The sequence below is a fragment of the Mus caroli genome, unplaced genomic scaffold, assembly GCF_978045245.1.
Source record: "Mus caroli unplaced genomic scaffold, Mus_caroli_1 scaffold_6, whole genome shotgun sequence".
Classification (NCBI taxonomy): Eukaryota; Metazoa; Chordata; class Mammalia; order Rodentia; family Muridae; genus Mus; species Mus caroli.
The window spans coordinates 134,249,716-134,276,552 of NW_028227261.1; the positions used below are offsets into that span (position 1 = coordinate 134,249,716).

Below are 26,837 nucleotides of genomic sequence, written 5' to 3' on the forward strand. Positions count from 1 at the left end.
CACTCTCTACAGAGATGTCCTGTGCCTGGCTATTTCTACTGACTGTATTCCTGTTCTTCTTTCTCTGACATTTTCAGATGCCCTGTACTGATTTTTGAACATTTTCAAAGATGTTTCTTTCTCACTTTGGAATAGATCTATTTTTCCCTTCATTCATTCTGTCTTTTCAACAAGTTACATAAAGCCAATTTCTAGTTGACATCTCACCCAAAAGTTCAAACATTAAATAAAATCTTAGTCTACCACAGGTGCCTTTGGAGAAATATAGATTATGTGTCTTGTATTCGAAATGACTGGGACAAGAAATTTTTCAGATTGGCTTTGGTTTTCTAATATTTACTTATGCCTAAGATACCTTGATTGTAGGACTGAAGTATAATGTATTCCTATTGCAAAAACACATTGAAGCCTGGGTGTTTTTCATATATACCTTATATACATAGCCCAATGTAATTTATAACATTTTCTACACACCTGTCATAAGAGGTCACATTTCAAACCTGCCAATGATACTTTCCTGTTGACAATCAAAAATGTTGATATGCTTTTACTATTAAAGATGCTCAGCCTAGAGTGAAGGTCATCTCTTGAAGATGGAAAGTCTGGAGTTGTTGTCTCTACTCTGACAAATTTTAAGTTGTAAAAATTGAATAGTGTCTTCTTTATCCTTTGGATTGACTATTAATGTATTTTGTTAAGATATTTGAAGAAGGAACCATAGCTGTCTTCAGGGTATAGAGCATAATCAAAGGTTTAATGGAAGAAATAGCAAAGAGTACACATGATGCTGTTCATAGAGCTAAAAGTAGACTTCATAGCTCCAAGTTCTCACTCTACACCTTGCTTGCTCTACTAACTTATGCCAATTAATTTACCTATAAAATTCTCTGCCCACACTAGTTTCTTATGGCTGTCATAATAAATTATCACAAATTGGTTGGCTTAAGCAACAGAAATTCCTTCTCCCTCATTTCCAGAGGCAGAAATCTGAAATAAGTTTTCTTGGGTTTAGTTTGTTGTTGGCATTGCTGTGAACCATCTATCTTCATATATTATTTATCCTTTTCATTATTCTCTTTCAAATGTCCATGGCATTTCTTGGCAGTGATTTGTATCGCCCCAATGTCTACCTATATGGTCACATTGGCTTCTTCTCTTTCTCTGTATATCTCATCTCCATTTACATCCTGTTTATTTTACATATGATTTCATCCAAGTAGAGTGACACATGACACATGGTATAAGGTGGAAGCTGTGGTAGAATGCTTAGTAGATCAAGTCCACTCTCCAATGCATAGTACATTTGAGGACAGTTTCAGTTGTTAGAAATTGCCTTGGAAATAGAAAAGAAGGAAGGAAGGAAGGAAGGAAGGAAGGAAGGAAGGAAGGAAGGAAGGAAGGAAGGAAGGAAGGAAGGAAGGAAGGACCTGACCTGGGATTATTGTCTGGGCCCATCCATGTATTTTAGTATAACATCCTGACCACTGCTGATCTGCAAATTTTTGCTGATGATACATAAGAAAAATTCTCAGATTCTAGAAATTTAACATTCATTTTAGAGGATATAATTATTAAGTAAACTATAATTTCAGTAAATATAATAAGTATATACTACTACCTATATGAATGGCAAAGGCTATTTAGTTAGATATTCATATCAGTGGGTTTCATATACATATATTCTACCAATCAATTACTAAAAATAGTGAAATAAGACAAACTGTGTCTCTACAAAACATGCAAACTATTTTTGTATTATTTCCTCAACTACTTACATAGAATTTACACTGTACTAGGCATTATATTAAAAAAATATGGAAAGCTGGGCAGTGATGGCGCATGCCTTTAGTTCCAGCATTTAGGAGACAGAAGCATGTAGACTTCTGAGTTAGAGGCCAGCCTGGTTTACAGAGTGAGTTCCAGGACAGCCAGGGATATACAGAGAAACCCTGTCTCAAAAAAAAAAAAACAAAACAAAAAAATATGGAGATGATTTGAATTTAGGTAGAGATAGCTATAGTTTATATAAAAAATATTGTACTATTTTACATTAGGGATGGTTATACATATATTTGATATTTGCAGAGAATTCTGAACAAATTCCCTTTGAAATCCCCAGAGACATCTATAGTGTATGGAACTTTTATACAACATCATCTAGTGTGCAATGAAGCACTCAGCAAATATGATTGTAGGATAATGATATCAATGATAATATCACAATAAAAATGTATGTAAGCAAAATACAAGCCCTCTGGACTCTTGATGTGTAGCAACCTTACAAGGCTAATGTTATTATTCAAAGGACTCTACATTGAATGATTTTTACTCAGTAGTGCAAACACGCCATGTATATGACATTTTTGGTTTTCAGTTTTCTTCCTTTCTTCATTTGAAACTAAAATCGTGTCTGCACTTTCACCTATCTTGAAATCTTTCCAATGTCAAAGCCCAAAGGTATGATGTAATGAGATTGTTCCTTTTGTTCTCTTGTTTACTGCCATATAGGACACAGATCTGATGACCTTCAACATCTCTGTACACCGGTCATGGTGGAGGGAGCATGGACCTGGCTGTGTCCGGAGAGTGCTACCGCCATCAGCCCATGACATGATGGATGACTACACATACGTCTCAGTCACAGGCTGTGTTGTCGATTTCCAGTACCTAGAAGTCATCCACAGTGCTGTACAAATACTGCTATCGGTAAGTCACACTTTTGAATCGTTGTCTGATAGCCTCCTTTATTGACGTCTTGTATCTTTTATCTGGTAGGTAGTGAATGGTTCAAATAAGCACTGAGCATATATTAACAGCAGAAACAGCAGCAGTTGTGGAGTCATTGATGATTCATAGTAACTGGTTACCTCATTTTTCTTCACAGACATTTTGTTTAGAATGAAGTAGTTACTATGGTTTCCAACTTGATATCCAACCTTCACTAAGCAGTGAAATACATTATCATCACCTGAAGTGATCCATTGTCCAATGGACATTCTGAGGTGTGAGGCTGATGCAGTCTTCAAGTAGTGTTCTTTGGTTCTAGAGTAAGCATGTGATCCCTTATATTGGCTAGATAACCATAATGCACTTCATGCTGCAAATAATCATTCCTTTAAAAAAAAAAAAAAGTCTTCCCCAGAAACATTTTAACATTTGGTGTCAGTTAACAGGTCCATAAAGAATCAGAGGAATTGGATTGATTAGACCACAAAAAGTTTTATGTACTAGGAATTAAGGTAATTTCCTTCCATGAAGCTCCTACTTATTTCTGACCATTGTTTGGAGTGGAATTATTTAAAACATGGAAGATTAAGAACAACATAGAGTGATTTATATAATTTTTGAGAAAGAGACTTACTGTGTTTCTCTGGTTGGCCTGGAACTTTGGTGTTAAATCAGGCTGGTCTGAACTCAAAGACATACTTGCCTCTGATTCCCAAGTGCTAGGATTAAGGGATATGTCAGCATGCTCAGCTAAATAACCATGTGTCTTTGGGACCCACTAAGTACCATATACCATCATTTCCACATGATTTTATCAATCTTTACTTTTTGTCCTTCTGGTCCTTCTTTAATCTTTTTTTTTCCAGTCTGGTTTAAAATATAAAAGAACTGTGGAGCATATTGGTGCATGACATTAATCCAAGCACTCAGAAGGTAGAGGCAGGGGAAGCTCTGTCAGTTGAAGGACATCCTAGTTTACAAAATGAGTTCCCAGACAGACAGGGCTGGCTCTGTTACATGAAAGAAACCCTATCTTGAAAAACCAACAAATAGATACATAGATGGATTGGTGGGTGGGTGGGTGGATGGATGGATGGATGGATGGATGGATGGATAGATAGATAGATAGATAGATAGATAGATAGATAGATAGATAGATAGATAGATAGATAGAATGTGGAAATGATTACTTCTAAGCCTTTTAATTTTTAAATCCAAATTTTTCTAGACATATGTAGAAAAGTAAACCTCATATAAAAAAATGGGAATGGGTGGGTAGGGAACCAGGGGAGGGAGGGTATGGGGGACTTTTGGGATAACATTGAAAATGTAATTGAGGAAAATACGTAATAAAAAATATAAAAAAAAGACATAAAAAAAAAGGTTCACAATAAATTGCTTAATCATTTTTTGTGAAAATGAGAGCATGTACCCCCAAGCTTTGCAATGTAACAGAATGTAGTAACAAAAATGCCATTTTCCAAGAAATTGGCAAATAAAGTAACTTGAACCTAAATGCAGAACAAGGTGAGAATATTTCATAAAAGTTGGACTGTCTCATAAAAGTATGCCCAAAGGAAAGTCTAAGTAAATCATATAGGTTGCCACCTAAATGTACCTGTCACTTGTAAATGAATTTCTTAATTTATTTTAGTGACTAGTCAAAGCTGCCAGTATGAATTCATAGCTTCGACTATATTATGCAGTCCTTAGGAAATAAACAGATTAGCCATTGCTCTCCGAAGTTTTTATGTAATACACTTGAAATGTGAGGTATTTAATATTTTATCTTTTTACATTGAAACATAGTGCTCTCTGATTTGTTTCACAACTAGGATTATAGTAGTTGTAGGATTATAGTAGACCATCCCGATCAACAGGGACTACATGAAGACATCTAGTAAATTCCTTTTTTTTTTGATTTTTAATATTTTTATTACATATTTTCCTCAATTACATTTCCAATGCTATCCCAAAAGTCCCCCATAGCGCCCCCCCACTTCCCTACCCACCCATTCCCATTCTTTTGGCCCTGGCATTCCCCTATATTGGGGCATATAAAGTTTGCAAGTCCAATGGGCCTCTCTTTCCATTGATGGCCGACTAGGCCATCTTTCGATACATATGCAGCTAGAGACAAGAGCTCCGGGGTTCTGGTTAGTACATCATGTTGTTCCAACAATAGGGTTGCAGATCCCTTTAGCTCCTTGGGTACTTTCTCTAGCTTCTCCATTGGGAGCCCTGTGATACATCCAATAGCTGACTGTGAACATCCACTCCTGTGTTTGCTAGGCCCCGGCATCGTCTCACAAGAGACAGCTATATTTGGGTCCTTTCAGCAAAATCTTGCTAGTGTATGCAGTGGTGTCAGCGTTTAGAAGCTGATTATGGGATGGATCCCTGGATACGGCAGTCTCTAAAAGTTCCATCCTTTAATCACAGCTACGAACTTTGTCTCTGTAACTCCTTCCCTGGGTGTTTTGTTCCCAATTCTAAGAAGGTGCACAGTGTCCACACTTTGGTCTTCCTTCTTCTTGAGTTTCATGCGTTTATCAAATTGTATCTTATATCTTGGGTATCCTAAGTTTTGGGCTAATATCCACTTATCAGTGAATACATATTGTGTGAGTTCTTTTGTGATTGTGTTATTTCACTCAAGATGATGCCCTCCAGGTCCATCCATTTGGCTAAGAATTTCATAAATTCATTCTTTTTAATGGCTGAGTAGTACTCCATTGTGTAAATGTACCATAATTTCTGTATCCATTCCTCTGTTGAGGGACATCTAGTAAATTCCTAATTCATATAACATACTAATAATCTATCATCTACATTTCTGGATCCTTATACTTTTCTTCCTACTCATGTCTGTCTATGGATAAGATTTAAGTAGATACAGTAAAAGATTAACAATAAAAATTTACATTAGATATTAGCAACTTCAGCATGTTTTTTCTCTTTCTTTCTTTCTAGCCTTAAGTCAAGAACATACATACAAGAACATACATATTTTCACTTAGAGAAAGTACTTTATGCCTTTTCTAGCTTTCTGAGTTTTAAAAACTATTATATTTGTGCTTTGAGAGGTTATTGGTGAAAGTAAAGTAATAAGAACATAGCCACTGCTGTACTATCACTACCAACTTGATACCTTAGAGACCAGGTAATCAATAGAGCATGGGTACATTGAGCAGAAGGATAGCTCATATCCCAGATGGAATGAAGAGGAATAGTAACAGACTTCACCACAACAATACTCAAAATTATATTAAGTTTAAAGTACACACATGGTTAGTTTCTGGAGTAGGTCCCTTAATAATTTTAGACAGAAATTAACTGTAGGTACGAACAAAACTATTAGTAAAAGGAGATCACTTTTGTGTGTGTGTGTGTGTGTGTGTGTGTATGTATATATATATATATACATATATATATATTATTGTTGAGGTTGATTTTTATGTTTCTCTTTCATAGTTGCATATGGGCACTATTATAATTTTTATATCCTAAAATCTGATCATAAAAAATTACTTTTGTATCCTATATATTCATTGACTCCTGTGTGCTTATTGGCTACCATGACTGTGACAATATTTAAGACTCTGTCAAGGGTGGGTCAGGCGACCATCAAGAGACAAGAAAAAACTCTGATATGTGACAGGGTCCTGCAGGCTGTTGCACAAAGTGCTGTGTCTCTAACTAGTCAGTGGATATAAACACCTAAGAGAACCTAAGGAAAGGATCACTGTCAGACTTCCTAGATGGTTGGGAGAGGGACTCCAAGGGTTTCCAGACAGCTGTTCTCCACTAAATTACAGGGAATCTGCCCAAAGGGGTACAACTTTGCTGACTAATTGAACAATTTTGCATTTAAGATATTGGTTGGAGGTAGAAAAAAAAGTCTCTTGTCAAACTTTTCACAAAACGTACAAAAGTTTGATTGAAATGACAAAATAACAGCTAGCAAAGGTGATCATGGATCAAGTTTTAAACACACACACACACACACCCGTTTACATGTACTCTTTTCTTTAAAGCAGGAGTGGCTAAGCAAAAGTTCATCTTGCCTTCATCCAGCATGGCTACATTAAATTGTGAGCAGCATGGATGATCAATCAATGGCTGTGGTCTGGCTGTGAGATGATCTGTGTTCCTCACAGGCCTGAATGTCCAGTTTGATCCACGTGTTCATTTCTCACCTGGAAGATGGTCATCAATGTCAAAACAGTCCTATAGAACTGGTTCTGTCCCCCTGTGACCCAGCACCCTCTGCTAGGAAGATAATTACAAATCTAACCACTCTGTTCGTTCTCTTGGGAACATGGGAAAGAACCCTAAAACTCACCATATCTATCTCTCTTTGGAAATAATTCTACACCTGTTGTTTTGAGTACTAAAGGTCAAAGTATTTTCTCTTAGGTCTCACTGATACTGAGTCTTATCAAGCTCCATCTTAGAAGTGGTCTTCATGGTTGGACCTGGGATCAGAAAGCTCTGAGAATCAGTTTTACATCATCCCTGTGTCCTTTGACTTATGTGTCTCTTGCCACATCTTCATCTGTCACTGATCTCCACCACACAGATCATAAGAACTCAGCCTAAATTTAGATTAGGCTGCATAGAAAAAGGTGTCAAATAACCGAAGGCTGTAGAGATAACCCTTCTGGTCTCAGAATCAATTTCACAGCAACAGTCACAGATGGCTCTAAAGCTAATTCAGTACTATATACTCATAGAATACAAAGGAAGGACAAAACGTAAGAGCAAGCCTTAGCTCTTTAATTAATTTTTTACCACTGGTGTACCTCCATAAAGGTAGTGAGCACAGTTAACAGTTGCCCTTCCTCCTTCTGCTTCCCCTCACATTTGCTTGGCACAGCACTAAGTGGTTCTCAATAGTTTACAAGTATGAATTCAATCCCCCAAATGCCTATTAGATAGATGTTAGTATAGTCATTTTACATAAAAGAGAAAGACACAAAGATGTATGCATTCACCTTGCTTGCATATCTTGTGAGTTAATGTGAACCTCAAACTCAGATAGACAGATTCTAGATGTCATGCTTTACCCATATCACTGAGCATCCTTGTGCCATGGCAAAGGACAGCACTCACTTTCCCAGAAGCCCATTGTTGAGTTTTAAGTGCACAGAGAAGTGATATTGTGTATCTCCTACTGGGTTTGTGAGTTTATTTGGCAGTTCTATGATATGAAAATAAAAATAAGAAAACATATGTATGTTTGTCTGAGATTTTTACGGAGGTGCTGAGGAGATGGCTCAGCCACTCAAGTGCCTGCCACACAACTATGAGGATCTGACTTTGTATCCTTGAGATCCATGTAAAAGCTCAGAGTAGTCACACATAGAAAGAGACATCAAATCCCAGGAGCTCTCAGGCTAGCTACTCTATCCAATGGGCTTAGTGAGATGCCCAATCTCAGAAGACAAGTTGGAAAGCAATTAAGGAAGACAAATACCTTCAACCACTGACCTTCCCACGCCCACTTGCACATGTGGGCGTGAACATACTACATACATAGACATTACATATGTGCACAAGTGTATCCACATCCATTTGCATGAACATGTGCATATAAAAACCACATACACAGATATTATACACATGTGTATATATACACAGTTGCACATGTGCACATACACACCACATGCACAGACATTACACACATACACAATGCATGAACAGCCGTTTGCCACATATATACATGCTACATACACAGGAATTAGACATATTTATATGTATACAATGATTTTTACATTTTTGCAGTGAATGTTTTAAAATATTTTCTTTGACCCTCTAGAACACAGAATCTCAATCATTTTTCATCACATTTTTTTTCAGAATGGAGGGTTTCAAAGTCACGAATGTCAAACCGAAAAAGCATCCTTGCTGTTTTAGTTTAAGGATTTTTTTCCTCTAGCTGGGGCTTCCCAGCTACATACTTCCCTCAACATACCCAGTTGAGGAAAATCATAGCCATCTATTACCCCTCCTTGGAATTGTTCTTTTCCCAAGAAAATTTTATTTATGAGAAATGCATGAGTTTTGTCTATATCACATATTTAGTCATTTCTGAATGCTACATAGATACAGTACATATATAATTCATTACTTATTCCTTACACACCATCTCCATACACTGTACTTCATCTTTGTCTAAACACTCAAAGCAGTTAAAGATTCACTCACCCAATGAATCACGCATTACTATAGCAAACTACTGGGAGATGTGTATGTTTAGGAAGAAAACTATGGTTGATCAGTAAAGCTGTTTATGCTTGTTGTATGAATAGTGATTTTGGTTTCAGGCATAGATCTATCTGGATTTTTTGTGTGTGTGTACAGTAAGTACCCTGTGCTTTTTTTGATACTCAATTTATATATCACTGAAGTATATATTTCAACTGCCTTTAGAAAACGCTGACACCATTGCATACACTAGCAAGATTTTACTGAAAGGACCTTGATATAGCTATCTCTTGTGAGGCTATGCCGGGGCCTAGCAAACACAGAAGTGGATGCTCACAGTCAGCTATTGAATGGATCACAGGGCCCCCAATGAAGGAGGTAGAGAAAATACCCAAGGAGCTAAAGGGATCTGCAACCCTATAGGTGAAACAACAATATGAACTAACCAGTACCCCCCGGAGCTCGTGTCTCTAGCTGCATATGTATCAGAAGATGGCCTAGTCGGCCATCAGTGGAAAGAGAGGCCCATTGGTTTTGCAAACTTTATCTGCCTCAGTACAGGGGAACACCAGGGCCAAGAAGTGGGAGTGGCTGGGTAGGGGAGTGGGAGGGGTATGGGGGACTTTTGGGATAGTATTGGAAATGTAAATGAAGAAAATACCTAATTAAAAAGAAAAAAATAGAAAACTCAACAATATGTGTAACTATATTGGCTTCAGATTCATCGGCTCCTACAGGAGCCCCCCCCCCCCCAGCTGTCACAGCCTGCACTGCTTCCCCAGTGCATTACATACTTCTTTGGTTGCTGTGGCAATAGGCCTAGGCAAAGCAACTTAAGGAAATGTTTATTTCAGCTTGGCAAAGGCATAGAGTCCATAATAATGGCAAGACAAGTAAGACTTGAGGGGCATAAGGCAGCTGGCCAAGGTATGTGTGCAGCCAAGATAGATAGAGAGAAGGCAAGTGCTCAATTTGCTTTCTTTTTCTATTCAGTCCGGGACCTCAGTCCAGAGAACCAAGCCATCCATATTCAGTATGGGACTTCCCTCTTGAGTTACACCTTCCTGGAAATTTCCTCATATATGCACTTTATAGAATGTCCCCTCGATAATTCTGAATTCTGTCAAGTTGACAATGAGGATTAAAGATCACACTCTCTAACTCTAAGCAATCACCTACTTTTTCCTTCATATGACTACTTATAATGAACATTTCTTATAATTTGAAATCACAGCTAATTGCCTTGAACTTGCCTTCTTTCAATGAAAAGTGTTTTCAAAGTTCATAACCTCATTCCCTATGCTTGATTTTAATTCATATGCCTCCTATAGACATACACAATGTTGGGTCAAATTTTCAGAACCATAATTAACATTTATATGGCATTACCTTCCCACTGATAAAACTCCCAGGGTAATTTCAGCAATTGATCTTGTACCTGTCTATGTAGCATCATGTATCATATTCTAGAAACAACTGATTTATATGTAGCAATTTTCCGTTCTTGTACAGTGTCTCAGTTTTGTATAAACATATCATTGATATTGTCTAGCATTTTATACAACATCTATGGTTATAATAATCTAACTCATGTGACTACTAAAGATCAGATTAATTTTGTATCATATTCATAAGATATATGATGGGATTTCTTTTCTGCAAGGTAATCAGCTAGCAGAGTCAACAAAGCTATCATTTCATTTCCAAACAATGAAATTCATTTTTCTAAGCTTCAACATCTAGACTATTCTAAACATGTTTGTGAGTTTATATAAATTATTACTACCCTACTATTTTAAAATAATTTTTCTAGACATGGCTAAATGCAAAACTGAGCAATGACACTTAGTGGACTTAAATACAGTTAAATCAGAGAAACTCAAAGATTAATTAGAAACCATATCTGGCACAAAATCCATTAATGTATAAAAACTAAAATGTTCTTAATAATTAATCAAAACAAACATTGTGGCTTTGGGCTTTTAGTGGTATTAGAAGCAAGAAATTTAATTTTATTGACATTTTACTTAGGGTAATCTTATGTTATTCAGATGTTGGCAGACTTTTATCTGCATCTCTTCATGAGAATAGCTATTAGATTGAAAAATAGTTACACATAATAATAAAATTATTTCCAAAGCATTTACTTTCAAACAAATTTTTGTAAAAGTTTAATAAAGAAAAATTTGCCATTTCACAATTTGTCTTCTCTCTAAAGGAGTAGTTCCATTCATTCAAAAACAGTAGTAGCTCTCTGCTTTCTACAAAGTGTTATGATGAGAGCTTGGTTTCAGAAGTTGAAAATAAATTAACTTGAATTTGGTTTGTCCTTGCTGAAGTATGTTTTGATCTATTGTAGATCATTAAAGCAGTAAAACGGCATAAGTACAGACATAAAATGAATATTAGTTTCTAAGAATATAACAGAAATTGATTTCATTACTTAATTAGCTAGAAAATTAATTTCTCCATGCCATTACAAAGTATAGGAGAAAGAAGCATTCAGAGAAGCTGTGGTCCTTTGTCTAAAATGTCTCTTAGATAACAATAAATGCAAAAAAAATTCCACATAGAAAAAACACTATAGGAAAAGATATAAAAATAAGAAATTAGGAGAAATATGAGCAATCTTAGTTTAAACAGTGACTTAAAGCTGAAAAGAAAGGGTGACTGCCATATGGGAAGTTTGAATACCAAGCTAATAATGGGTTGTGTCCCTAGTGTCAGGTACTGTCCACATTGAGGAGATTTACTCTCAAGAAAGAATATTAAAGCTTCTAAGAAATCCTGCTATTGAAATAAAGTAGTCACCTAAAACCAAAGCAGAGTGAGGAAGTCTTCCAGATTAGAGGAGACAGAAGGCACAGGACAGCAAAATGAAACTGTGACCCTAGACTGAAGACAGACCACAATGACACTGTTATTTAAATTTATGTTAGAACCAGTAAGTCTGCTGTGAAAGAGCCTCTCCTCCGAATGGATGCATAAATGAGACTAGAGCAATGGCACTGTAAGTGGAAATGTGAGCATGGAAAGGAAAAAGATTCATGAAGTACTCCCAATACAAAGAACTTCAGGCAACCAATGACTGCTGGGAGAGAGAGAATTCGCCTCTCCTCTCCCAGGGATGAGCCCTGCCATTGGTTATCCAATACAAAGTGTTCATCCCAGAAACCTTACACAGCCAAACAAGGAAAGTGAACTCAGTAGATTAAATTTGAATTCATATATTTGTGATATATATATATATATATATATATATATATATATATATATATGCCACAAAGAAAAAGAGACCGAGAGCTCAGGGTCGGCTGACATCCCCCAGCTACCCATGACCCCCGCCACAGGATTTTGAGACTGCTGGTGAGTGGAACACAGCTTCTGCTCCAGTCCAATCACGCGGGACCTGAGACTGCTTTGGTTGGGGAGGCAGAAATCCGGCCTGAGTAGGGCCACAAGCCTCTCCGGTCAGAAAAGCGCCAGGGTAGCTAGGGCACAGGGTCAGCTGGCACACGCCAGCTACCCACAACACCCGCCACAGGATCTTAAGACTTCTGGTGAGTGGAACACAGCTTCTGCTCAAATCCAATTGTGCGCGGGACCTGAGACTGCATTAGTTAGGGAAGCAGAAAACCGGCCTGAGTAGGACCACAGGTCTCTTCCGGCCGGACCAGCACCAGGGTAGCTAGAGCGCACGGACGGCTGACACCCGCCAGCTACCCACGAACCCCGCCACAGGATTTTGAGACTGCTGGTGAGTGGAACACAGCTTCTGCTCCAATCTCTAAACAGTGACAATGACAACAACTAAACCCAGAGATTACCAGATGGCAAAAGGTAAACGTAATAATCTTACTAACAGAAACCAAGACCACTCACCATCATCAGAACCCAGCACTCCCACTTCGCCCAGTCCAGGGCACCCCAACACACCAGAAAAGCTAGACACAGATCTAAAAGCATATCTCATGATGATGGTAGAGGACTTCAAGAAGGACTTTAATAACACACTTAAAGAAATACAAAGGAACACTGGTAAACAGGTAGAAGACAGTAAAGAGGAAGCACAAAAATCCCTTAAAGAATTGCAGGAGAACACTGCTAAAGAGTTACAAATCCTTAAAGAAAAACAGGATAACATAGTCAAACAGGTAAAAGTCCTTACAGAAAAACAGGAAAACACATTCAAACAGATGATGGAAATGAACAAAACAATAGTAGACCTAAAAAGGGAAGTAGACACAATAAAGAAAACCCAAAATGAGGCAACACTGGAGATAGAAACCCTAGGAAAGAATCTGGAACCATAGATATGAGCATCAGCAACAGAATACAAGAGATGAAAGAGAGAATCTCAGGTGCAGAAGATTCCATAGAGAACATCGGCACAACAATCAAGGAAAATGTAAAATGCAAAAAGATCCTAACTCAAAACATTCAAGAAATACAGGACACAATGAGAAGACCAAACCTACGGATAATAGGAGTGGATGAGAATGAAGATTTTCAACTCAAAGGACCAGCAAACATCTTCAACAAAATTATAGAAGAAAACTTCCCAAATCTAAAGAAAGAGATGCCCATGAACATACAAGAAGCCTACAGAACTCCAAATAGACTGGACCAGAAAAGAAATACCTCCCGACACAATAATCAGAACAACAAATGCTCTAAATAAAGATAGAATACTAAAAGCAGTAAGAGAAAAAGGCCAAGTAACAAATAAAGGCAAGCCTATCAGAATTACACCAGATTTCTCACCAGAGACTATGAAAGCCAGAAGATCCTGGACGGATGTTATACAGACACTAAAAGAACACAAATTCCAGCCCAGGCTACTATACCCAGCCAAACTCTCAATTAACATAGATGGAGAAACCAAAGTATTCCACGACAAAACCAAATTCACACATTATCTCTCCACGAATCCAGCCCTTCAAAGGATAATAACAGAAAAAAACCAATACAAGGACAGGAACCACGCCCTAGAAACTACAAGAAGGTAATCCCTCAACAAACCTAAAAGAAGACAGCCATAAGAACAGAATGCCAACTTTAACAACAAAAATAACAGGAAGCAACAATTACTTTTCCTTAATATCTCTTAATATCAATGGACTCAACTCCCCAATAAAAAGACATAGACTAACAAACTGGCTACACAAACAAGACCCAACATTTTGCTGCTTACAGGAAACTCATCTCAGAGAAAAAGATAGACACTACCTCAGAATGAAAGGCTGGAAAACAATTTTCCAAGCAAATGGTATGAAGAAACAAGCTGGAGTAGCCATTCTAATATCTGATAAGATTGACTTCCAACCCAAAGTCATTAAAAAAGACAGGGAGGGACACTTCATACTCATCAAAGGTAAAATCCTCCAAGAGGAACTATCAATCCTGAATATCTATTCTCCAAATACAAAGGCAGCCACATTCATTAAAGAAACTTTAGTAAATCTCAAAGCACACATTACACCTCATACAATAATAGTGGGAGACTTCAACACACCACTTTCACCAATGGACAGATCATGGAAACAGAAACTAAACAGGGACACAGTGAAACTAACAGAAATTATGAATCAAATGGATCTGGCAGATATCTACAGAACATTCTATCCTAAAACAAAAGGATATACCTTCTTTTGAGAACCTCATGGTACCTTCCCCAAAATTGACCACATAATTGGTCACAAAACAGGCCTCAACAGATACAAAAATATTGAAATTGTCCCATGCATCCTATCAGATCACCATGGACTAAGGCTGATCTTCAATAACAAAATAAATAATAGAAAGCCAACCTTCACGTGGAAACTGAACAACACTCTTCTCAATGATACCTTGGTCAAGGAAGGAATAAAGAAAGAAATTAAGGACTTTTTAGAGTTCAATGAAAATGAAGCCACAACATACCCAAACTTATGGGACGCAATGAAAGCATTTCTAAGAGGAAAACTGATAGCTCTGAGTGCCTCCAAAAGGAAACTAGAGAGAGCACACATTAGCAGCTTGACAACATACCTAAAAGCACTAGAACAAATGGAAGCAAATTCACCCAAGAGGAGTAGACGGCAGGAAATAATCAAACTCAGGGGCGAAATCAACCAAGTGGAAACAAGAAGAACTATTCAAAGAATCAACCAATCAAGGAGCTGGTTCTTTGAGAAAATCAACAAGATAGATAAACCCTTAGCCAGACTCACTAGAGGGCACAGGGAAAGCATCCTAATTAACAAAATCAGAAATGAAAAAGGAGACATAACAACAGATCTTGAAGACATCCAAAACACCATCAGATCCTTCTACCAAAGGCTATACTCAACAAAACTGGAGAACCTGGATGAAATGGAGAAGTTCCTAGACAGATACCAGGTACCAAAGCTGAATCAAGATCAGGTTAATGATCTAAACAGCCCTATATCCCCCAAAGAAATAGAAGCAGTCATTAATAGTCTCCCAACTAAAAAAAGCCCAGGACCAGATGGGTTTAGTGCAGAGTTCTATCAGACCTTCAAAGAAGATCTAATCCCAGTTCTTCACAAACTATTCCACAAAATAGAAACAGAAGGTACTCTACCCAACTCATTCTATGAAGCCACAATTACTCTGATACCTAAACCACAAAAAGACCCAACAAAGATAGAAAACTTCAGACCAATATCCCTTATGAATATTGATGCAAAAATCCTCAATAAAGTTCTTGCTAACTGAATCCAAGATCACATCAAAACAATCATCCATCCTGACCAAGTAGGTTTCATCCCAGGGATGCAGGGATGGTTCAATATACGGAAATCCATCAACGTAATCCAGTATATAAACAAACTCAAAGACAAAAACCACATGGTCATTTCGTTAGATGCGGAAAAAGCATTTGACAAGATCCAACACCCATTCATGATAAAAGTCTTGGAAAGATCAGGAATTCAAGGCCCATACCTAAATATTATAAAAGCAATCTACAGCAAACCAGTAGCCAACATCAAAGTAAATGGTGAGAAGCTTGAAGCAATCCCTCTAAAATCAGGGACTAGACAAGGCTGTCCACTTTCTCCATACCTATTCAACATTGTACTTGAAGTCCTAGCCAGAGCAATTTGACAACAAAAGGAGATCAAGGAGATACAAATTGGAAAAGATGAAGTCAAAATATCACTTTTTGCAGATGATATGATAGTATATATAAGTGACCCTAAAAATTGCACCAGAGAACTCCTAAGCCTGATAAACAGCTTCAGTGAAGTAGCTGGATATAAAATTAACTCAAACAAATCAATGGCCTTTTTCTACACAAAGAATAAACAGGCTGAGAAAGAAATTAGGGAAAGAACACCCTTCTCAATAGTCACAAATAATATAAAATAACTTGGCGTGACTCTAACTAAGGAAGTGAAAGATCTGTATAATAAAAACTTCAAGTCTCTGAAGAAAGAAATTATAGAAGATCTCAGAAGATGGAAAGATCTCCCATGCTCATGGATTGGCAGGATCAACATTGTAAAAATGGCTATCTTGCCAAAAGCAATCTACAGATTCAATGCAATCCCCATCAAAATTCCAAATCAATTCTTCAACGAATTAGAAAGTGCAATCTGCAAATTCATCTGGAATAACAAAAAACCTAGGATAGCAAAAACTCTTCTCAAGGATAAAAGAACCTCTGGTGGAATCACCATGCTGGACCTAAAGCTTTACTACAGAGCAATTGTGATAAAAACTGCATGGTACTGGTATAGTGACAGACAAATAGACCAATGGAATAGAATTGAAGACCCAGAAATGAACCCACACACCTATGGTCACTTGATCTTCGACAAGGGAGCTAAAAACATCCAGTGGAAGAAAGACAGTATTTTCAACAAATGGTGCTGGCACAACTGGTTGTTAACATGTAGAAGAATGCGAATCGACCCATTCCTATTTCCTTGTACTAAGGTCAAGTCTAAGTGGATCAAGGAACTTTACATAAAACCAGAGACACTGAAACTTATAGAGGAGAAAGTGGGGAAAATCCTTGAAGATATGGGCACAGGGGAAAAAATCTTGAATAGAACAGTAATGGCTTGTGCTGTAAGATCGAGAATTGACAAGTGGGACCTCATGAAACTGCAAAGCTTCTGCAAGGCTAAAGACACCATCAATAAGACAAAAAAACCACCAACAGATTGGGAAAGGATCTTCACCTATCCTAAATCAGATAAGGGACTAATATCCAATATATATAAAGAACTCAAGAAGGTGGACTCCAGAAAGTCAAATAACCCCATTAAAAAATGGGGCTCAGAACTGAACAAAGAATTCTCACCTGAGGAATACCGAATGGCAGAGAAGCACCTGAAAAAATGTTCAACATCCTTAATCATCAGGGAAATGCATATCAAAACAACCCTGAGATTCCACCTCACACCAATCAGAATGGCTAAGATCAAAAATTCAGGTGACAGCAGATGCTGGCGAGGATGTGGAGAAAGAGTCACACTCCTCCATTGTTGGTGGGATTACAAGCTTGTACAACCACTCTGGAAATCAGTCTGGCGGTTCCTCAGAAAATTGGACATAGTACTACCAGAGGATCCAGCAATACCTCTCCTGGGCATATATCCAGAAGATGTCCCAACCGGTAAAAAGGACACATGCTCTACTATGTTCATAGCAGCCCTATTTATAATAGCCAGAAGCTGGAAAGAACCCAGATGTCCCTCAACAGATGAATGGATACAGAAATTATGGTACATTTACACAATGGAGTACTACTCAGCTATTAAAAAGAATGAATTTATGAAATTCCTAGCCAAATGGATGGACCTGGAGGGCATCATCTTGAGTGAAGTAACACAATCACAAAAGAACTCACACAATATGTATTCACTGATAAGTGGATATTAGCCCAAAACTTAGGATACCCAAGATATAAGATACAATTTGCTAAACGCATGAAACTCAAGAAGAATGAAGACCAAAGTGTGGACACTGTGCCCCTTCTTAGAATTGGGAACAAAACACCCAGGGAAGGAGTTACAGAGACAAAGTTCGTAGCTGTGATGAAAGGATGGACCATTTAGAGACTGCCGTATCCAGGGATCCATCCCATAAGCAGCTTCTAAACGCTGACACCATTGCATACACTAGCAAGATTTTGCTAAAAGGACCCAAATATAGCTGTCTCTTGTGAGACGATGCCAGGGCCTAGCAAACACAGGAGTGGATGTTCACAGTCAGCTATTGGATGTATCACAGGGCTCCCAATGGAGAAGCTAGAGAAAGTACCCAAGGAGCTAAAGGGATCTGCAACCCTATTGTCGGAACAACATGATGTACTAACCAGAATCCCGGAGCTCTTGTCTCTAGCTGCATATGTATCGAAAGATGGCCTAGTCGGCCATCACTGGAAAGAGAGGCCCATTGGACTTGCAAACTTTATATGCCCCAATATAGGGGAATGCCAGGGCCAAAAGAATGGGAATGGGTGGGTAGGGAAGTGGGGGGCGCTATGGGGGACTTTTGGGATAGCATTGGAAATGTAATTGAGGAAAATATGTAATAAAAATATTAAAAATTAAAAAAAAAAAGAAAAAGAGACCATCATTTGAGAGCAGAGACAAGCCATGAAAGGAAGAGTGGAAAATGGGACAGTAGTTCAATTCTATTTAATTAAAATGTATACAAATTTTAAAATAGATTAAATAAAATTAAAAAAAAAATTTAACGTATCTGTGGACTGGAGGACAGAATTATGCCAGTGGTAATTTTCTGGTTCTTTTTATTATACTGTAGTTGTGTGAAGAATCAGGTTTGTGATTATATAAGGAAACTTTGTACCGTGTTTTCCAAATTTTTGTAACCCTGAATGTATTACAAATTTTTCATATCAGAATGAAAATTTGAGAATATTGATAAATTTGTATTTATTTTATCTTATGTATGTATATATCTTCTAAGCATGTAAGTATAACAAATGCATGCAGTGCCCATGGATGGTAGGAGCCTAAGTTGAATCTCCTTGATCTTGATTCTCTAAAAGTTCTGCGCTGTCATGAGTGTTTGAACACTAAATTTAGAACTTCCGCAAAAACATTCAAGGTTCTTAACCACTGAGCAATCTTCTTATCCCTGAGAATTTATTTAAGCAATTAAAACTCTAAATTTGTAAACAATTTGCTCAAAGAAATCCTTTGACAAACAATAAAAATATTAAAAGAAATATTAGAACATATCAATGGAAATAGAAATCCAAGAGAAGATCCTAACCATTGCCAAGACTTGTAAACGAACATACAAAAAGGGAAGAACAAAACAGTGCTTATCTTGCATGCTAAAAAGTGTAGAGGAGGTGACATCATGGGTATTGGCATAGGATGGGGTGACAGAGCAAAATGCAATGGTCTGGATGCATTCCATTCTTGCACTTGGCATCTTCGGTGCATATACAACATAAAGCTACTCTCTTGCAGTAAGGAGCTAGTATCTTCCCCCTGACTCCCATCTCTGGCTTTTCATTAACTAACAGAGTTAGTTAACTTTTCTCTAACTAACAGAGAAAAGGGAAGTAGGAAAAATTACCCAAAATAATTTACAAGATTACAAATGTGACTTTCTGAGAACACAAACCTAATTCTTCTTTCACATAATTCTAAAATTAAGATTTCCCTTATTAAGGTTGTTGAAATTCTCCACTTAAAAGGGGCTCCTGGAGACCAGAAGTTGTAAAATTCTGATATCTTGCTTTTATTGGTAAAGACATTATTACTTATGTTCATTTTTCTACAAACTGTAAAACAATGAAGAGTTAATATGAATATTTTTCAAAACTGTATTTTTTTTTTTACTCAGTGGTCACACACTCATGTATAAAATGAGATGTTTCTACCAGGTAGAAAAATAAACTGGCAAGCTCACAGCTACTTAGAGCAACATGATCTTTTTTCTGAAATTTTAATTTTTCTGTCAGTGTTCATTTTTGTGAAAACGTAACTCAATATAAATGTTTACTATATGAATTATGTAGAATTATTGAGGAATGAATTGTTGTAGAGATCAAAACACAAAGGTATTAAGTATTGAAATGTTAAAATTTATTGTATAATTTTACTTAACATAGACAGAGACCAACTGTTAATCTGGGATAGTCAGAAATTGTTAACGAAGTTGAATTAAGTGCCTTGTAGAATTGAGTTTAAGAGACAATTTGGAGTTGAGAGAACAGCCCTATAAACAGGACAGATTCCCTTAATAGTGTATGCAAAATCTAGCTGGAGAAACATTTTGGACAGAGGCCAAATCAGGAGAACTTGATCACTAATTGAATTAGCAATTGAAAAACAATCTCAAATATAATAAGACCTGAAGTCAACAGACAAGTGCAATTGTTGTAACTTTACAGAAAGAGGAAAATGATGAATGCATATTACTTGAAACTCAACACAACTCATTTAAGTTTATGCAATTAAAAACATCACTTAAGAAAGTCAGGATGATGTACCAGAAGCAGAGTAAGGTAGATCCCTGTGAGTTCAAGACCAGTCAAGTTCCTAGCCAGCCAGTGCTACAGAGTGAGACCTTCTCTCTGAAAAAGAAAAAAAAGAAAGAAAGAAAAAGAGAATTGGGGGTAGGTGTAGAGATACAAAAACATAGAGAAAAGGATACACCAGACCTGTGGAGAAAAAAGGGAAAAATTCTCACAATAAAACTAATGTTTTAGTTTTACTTTGTGGAGGAGAGTGAAAGGAAAGTCCCTCATGCTCAGAGACATGGCCATGTACTGGAAATCAATGGCACCTATGAAGCAACCATGTGGGACCCAGGGTAGGTGACTCATGTATAAAGTGAGATGTTGCTAGACCTCTTATACCTCCTACAACCAATTTGTCTTTGCTGTGCTTTTTAATGCAAAGATGCCTTAGCTCATTGCTACTGACATAAAAAAGTATATGCTTTACCAGTTATTAATGCACAGTTATGTCAAACTGAAATGTTACCTGCACAGATGCAAAGGTAACTTGAAGGGGCTTGAACTGCACTATGGAAGACAGATGGAGAGAGGTGAACACAGATCACCGTACTTTACCAACTCTGCTCTTGTTACCCTGTAATGGGGCTCTCTACAAGGATCTGAGCATCTAAGATAATTTACGATTCTGTTGCCTCATTCAAACTTGATGTAAGTTTCCATCTTGCTATAGACTATTGTAAGAGTATGCTTCTCAGACTGTCTAAAAGAACACATAGCTGGGAGGAAAGAGAGGCAGGAGAAGAAGGCAAAAAACTTGAGAGAGAATCTGCAAAGACTACTCAAGAAAGTCTCACCATCTGTATTTACAAAAGTGACTTGGGAAATGGCCAGAGAAGGGACTGAAAAGGGAAAAACTAGAAGAAAACAAATAGTGCAAAGGAGAGAAAATTATAGCTTGAACTTAGAAGTAGTTGTATAAATCGAAACATCTAGTCTTTATAGGAAGAAAGGAAATGATTCATGAAGGAAAGAGAGATATGAGGAACTAACTCAGGTTTGGGTTGAGTGATGGGGTAGAAGGTGCTGGTAGCTACTGAGATGAGAGGTTCTGGAATGTTTATTTATGTAGTTTTTCTTCATAATAAAAAATGAAAAGTACAAGTTGTTTCTAAAAATATTTTTGGATAATGAGAAACATTGCAAGACATATATATATAAATGTCTATATTTAGCCTAAATTTCAAGGAGTATCTTCTAGAAGTCGAAAGCATATCTTCTCACAATGTGTAATCCCACCACTTCAATGGATCAAAACCAATTGTCATTTCATAAGGACTTAAAGCATTTAGTGCAGCACCAGCCATTCACAACTGATCAGAAGTAAAATCACCAATAAGAAACTGATTAGTGTAAATTTGAAAGCTGATTATGTAAAATTCAAGAAAATGTTTGCAATACAAAAGTATTTCTTAGTTGCAAAGATAAACAGTAAGTCCTATAGAGAATGAAATCTGAACACATTAAAATATTGGAATACGCAACAGCTTTTAATTAATGAACTAAACTAATCCAAAGAAACAGGGAGATGTGTTACAAAATTTTGCTCCAGAGGGCTTTCAAGCCAGTAATTGTAATAACGAGAATCATCATTCTCATTTACTGGAAGTATTCTGTCTGGCATCTTCTTTTGATGTGCTATCAGGCACACCCTTCAGATCACATAAAGCAGGTTTTATTATCTCCAACATATGTATTTATAACAAAGCCAGGATGAATATGTAGCCAACGGCAGTAGTTGGGAAGGGACATCCCCCCTGGTTCTGTCCTCTCTATGTAACTGTACCCACTGATGATTCTTTAATACATGCAACAAAAACTAATTTACATTACACTAAAGTAGTGTTTTTACATTAATGCATGTTTTGAAAAGACAGTAAGTTTTAAAGAGTCAATTTGTAATTTTTGTCTATTTGGCGCTTTCATGTAAGTCAAAATCCCCATATGAGATTTCTGTGTCCCATATAGATTATTTCAAAGAAAAAAAATATTTGCGAAATTGTTTCCATTGATAAAATCAGTACCCTAGTACTGTTCCTTCTCAAGTCTCTTCACCCAAACCAACATAACCTTCTTTCACTCAAAGCTTCCTTAGAATATTAAGTTCCTGGATCTAGGATGTACTCCTAGGACCCAAGAAAGGTCTTCTGTTGGGAAGTAAAAGGTCTGCTTTGACTTTCAAGCCTACTGAGATATGTCATTGTGGATGCTGGTTACCTGTGGAACATCCCACAACAACTCCTTTTCACTGGTCTTTTCCTCCATCAGAGTTGATACAGACTCTTTCTTGTTTACACTGGTTTGAGGGACAGTTTCTTTAACTAAGACTACTTTCTCATTGAGGTTTTTCTTTTTTAATGCCTCCACAGTATCTTGATTTATGAGTGCTTATTTTATATTCACTTAGGACCCTAGGTGTTTTTGGAGAAGGGATTGTCTTGCTTTGTGTGTGTGTGTGTGTGTGTGTGTGTGTGTGTGTGTGTGTGTTTATGTGTGTTTATGTGTGTTTATGTCTGTTGTGCCTGAGTCTTGCTGAGTGTTGAACCCATGGCCTCAGACATGCCAGGCAAGCACTCTGCTTTAGGATTTTAACTTAAAGGAAGTTTGAAGTAATCTAGTTTAATTTTCCCAATGGATGCCATCACAGACATCTGTACCATTTACACCATCAGCTGTACGTTGCTCTGGGACAGATAGAATGAGGCAGGTACAGATAAATCCATGCTGTGAATAAAAGAACACATTTTGAAAACAGTGAAAAAGGAAAAGGCAAACTATCTCCTCAATCATTTTTATCTATATTGATTAATTATATATAAGAATAGAAGTAATCTGTATATGCCATAATTAAGTAGAATCTTTTATTAAAATTAGTTTCACATATTCATTTAACTCTTAATGTTTTAACATAATTTACAATCATATATGCAACACACATCATATTTCTTTTGGGCAGTGCTTGTCTAGGATATTGCTAATAAATATTGATACAAACCCTGGTTAAACACATACTCATTTGCCCACTAGTCAGATCTATCTATTTCCCTAAGTGTAAAAATGACTTCCATCTGTTGATCTGCAATAAATCACTTTGGAATGTTCCATGTCTGCACTAGTTCTGCCTCCTGTGTATCACACAGAACCTATTCCTCTTTCGTATCCAGGTCTTCTGACTTGTTAAAAGAAAGTTGGCATCCAATACAACAGATAAGGCATAGACTTCTGTTGGAGAGAGGGGAAGTTCTCTCTACTCCAGGAAGATATGGCCTGGAAAGAATGCCACATTAAGGACATGTAGCAGAGATACCATGTCTTGTTTAAGTTATTTTCTCAGACTTGGCATTGATCTTAGCTTGAGTAAAAAGACGAATGTTAAAAGCTTATGGAAGTGCTGAGCCTGTTTTGAACACACAGGGACTATAGCAACATTATCTGAAGATGGAGACAGACTGTGGTAGCCATAGTTAGAGAAAAGAGATTATTTCCTTATTATGAGTATCCTCAATACAAGATCAAGAACATTAATTTATTAATAAATGTTAATTAATTAATTTAATTTTTAATTTAAAAATTCACCAATGAAATAGAGTAAATGACTTCTTTACAAATATTTAAGGATTCTGGTTCTTGATATCTTCTCTTATGACTAAGTAGAATTCAAACCTCTTGTAAGAAATAAAAACAAACTATAATACTAACATTTGGATATATGATAAATTTACATATTTAAGATATTCTCATTGCAATGTGTGGGTACCTGCACAAATGAAGACTTTTAATTTACACTACTTTCATATCAAGAGACGACAGCAACAACAACAAAAAAATGCCTTGAAACTAGACACGCATTGGGCCAAAATCTACTATTTTTCTCATTTCTTTTTGTTTCAACTTCAGGGACATGATTAACCACTAAGATTTACATTTCAATACATAGACAATATTTTTCCTAACTAGAAAAAAAACATCTTATTAGAAACAAATTGTTCAGTGAAAACCTTAAATAACAGAAGTTCTAAAAGTTCAGTCCAGGTTCTAATTTGAGCATGTGGGATCTGTGCCTCCAACTACTCAGACAAGGAAATTAAGAAGTAATAAACTCTACAGTGATGAGTTCACTTAAAAGTATTAACAGATGCTAAGACACTCCACAGCCCCTCAGACCCAATTATCTTATTTCAATTATAATCAGTAGTCAAAGAAAAATGTTCTAGCCACACAATGCCAAATTATTTAGTTAATTCTGTTTATTCAACTCAGATAATTCAACTACAAAAAAGAAGTCCAATTAATTAGTGAGTTATTTTTCTTTCTCTAAAACAGTGATCAGATGGTTGGAAACTAGTGAAGGTTAAAAGATATTGTCTAAAGACAGGGTACTTCAGTAAGTCATTTTTCTCCTTTCTGCCACAACACAATAACTCTTTGATTTCTCTCTCTCTCTCTCTCTCTCTCTCTCTCTCTCTCTCTCTCTCTCTCTCTCTCTCTCCAAGCTGCAGGTGCCTCTCCATACCATCAAACCAGAAGCTACTAAGATTCTGGTGTCACTAGACTAATCCTGGACAATGAAAACTTTAGGCAATTCTTAAATCCTTAAGTCGTCAACCACAGACTAGCTAGGAACTGCAGTCCTCAGTGGATTCTCTGTATTAGTTTTTATTTTATTTTATTTTTAATTATTTTATTTACATTCCACCAGTTGCCCCCCTTCCTGGTCCCCACTTCCAAAATTCATCATTCCACCCTCCTTTCCCCCTCCTGCCTCTAGAAGGTACCCCCTGCCTCTGAGAGGGTGCTCCCCTCCCACCCCACCTCACTTCATCCAGAGTCCCTCTTCCCTGAGGCATCCAGTTTCCACAGGATTGAGCACTTCCTCTCCCACTTAGGTTAGACAAGGTCCTCTTCTACCCATGTGCCCAAGGGCGCAGACCAGTTCCTGCATGCTCCTTGGTTGGTGACTTAGTCTCTGGGAGCTTTCGGGAGTCTGGGTTAGCTGACACTGTTTTTGTTCCTATAGGGTTGTAATCCCCCTCAGCAACTTCATTCCTTTCCCAAACTCTTCCATATGGGTCCAGACCTCACTCTAATAGGTTTGCTGTAGTATCAGCATTTGTCTCAGTCAGCTGCTGGTAGAGCCTCTCAGAGAACAGCTGTGCCGGGCTCCTGTCTCTATACATAATATGACATCAGTAATAGTGACTGGGTTTAGTGTGCACACATGGGATGGATTCCAAGTTGGGTTGGTCACTGGCCTTTCAGTCTCGGCTCCATTTTCGTCCCTGTATTTCCTTTAGACAGGGAGAATTTTGAGTTAAAAATTTTTATATGGATGGGTGGCCCTATCCCTCCATTAGGGGCCATGTCTATCTGCTGGAGGTGGTCTCATCAGGTTCTGTTTCCCCACTGTTTGGCATTTTGGCTAATGTCATCGCCATTGAGTCCTGGTAGCCTCTCCCATCCCAGGTCTGAAATTTTGTAGACGTTCCTCCTGCCTCCAGCCCCAATGCTGCATATTTTAATTCATTCTCCTAGCCCTCTAAACTCTCTTTTATTTTCTCCCCCCATACCTGGTTCTGCCCCCCTTTCACCTCCCTCTACCCTCTCCCACCCAGGTTCCTCTGCCTCCCATGATAATTTTATTCATTTGTGTAAATGGGTTTGAGTTATCCTCATTTGAGCTTCTTGTTAAGCTTCCTAAGGTCTGTGAGTTGTATCATAGGTCTTCTGAATGTAATGTACCCTTTAATAATTTATCTCTTTTCATATCAATATCCCTTGCAAAGTCCAGCTCCTCCCAGTTAGTTAGAATGAAGTCACCTGAAACTTGATTTTAACCAATTGTAAGTGAGAAAGACACTGAATGTGAATCCTGTCATATATTAATTTATATGACAAGATGCTATGCTTTCCCATTTTATATAAAACTGGGAGGGTGCAAATCTGCAGTAGCAAATCGAAAAGACCCAAATTCTTCAAACACCACTGCTGGCTGGTGACTATATGCCTGTGCAAGGAAGGCCTAAAAACACAGAAGAAAGAACAAGAGGATAGTTTCATACATTTTAATGACTTCAAACCTGATACCAAGAACCATCTGCAAAGAGCATGGTTATTGATGATAAGTATATCTTGATGAATTAGGATGCATAGATAGAATACTAGAGTAGGTTCCTGGCAGTTTCACAATTATTTTTATGCAATTTCAAATGTTGTATGTAGCAGAAAAAAAAAAACTCAGGTCAACAGCTATAAGTATGTTCAAAATTAAAGGAAACTATGTTTAGATCATGAAAAGAAAATATTAAAAAGGCAGAAATCAATGAAATAGGAAGGGGTAGTGAGCCACCAAACTGGCTCATTTGCCATATTCTGTTTCTGGGCTGGA

General features: G+C 37.3%; 1 protein-coding gene across 1 annotated transcript in view; it reads left to right on the plus strand.

The window, feature by feature from the left end:
• The window catches only part of Nkain3 (sodium/potassium transporting ATPase interacting 3), a 651,800-nt gene that overhangs the window by 499,826 nt on the left and 125,137 nt on the right, over positions 1 to 26,837 (plus strand). The window contains exon 4 of the mRNA XM_021159668.2: positions 2,509 to 2,706. Coding sequence (XP_021015327.1) covers positions 2,509 to 2,706 — 198 coding nt within the window. The remainder of the gene's footprint in view (positions 1 to 2,508; positions 2,707 to 26,837) is intronic.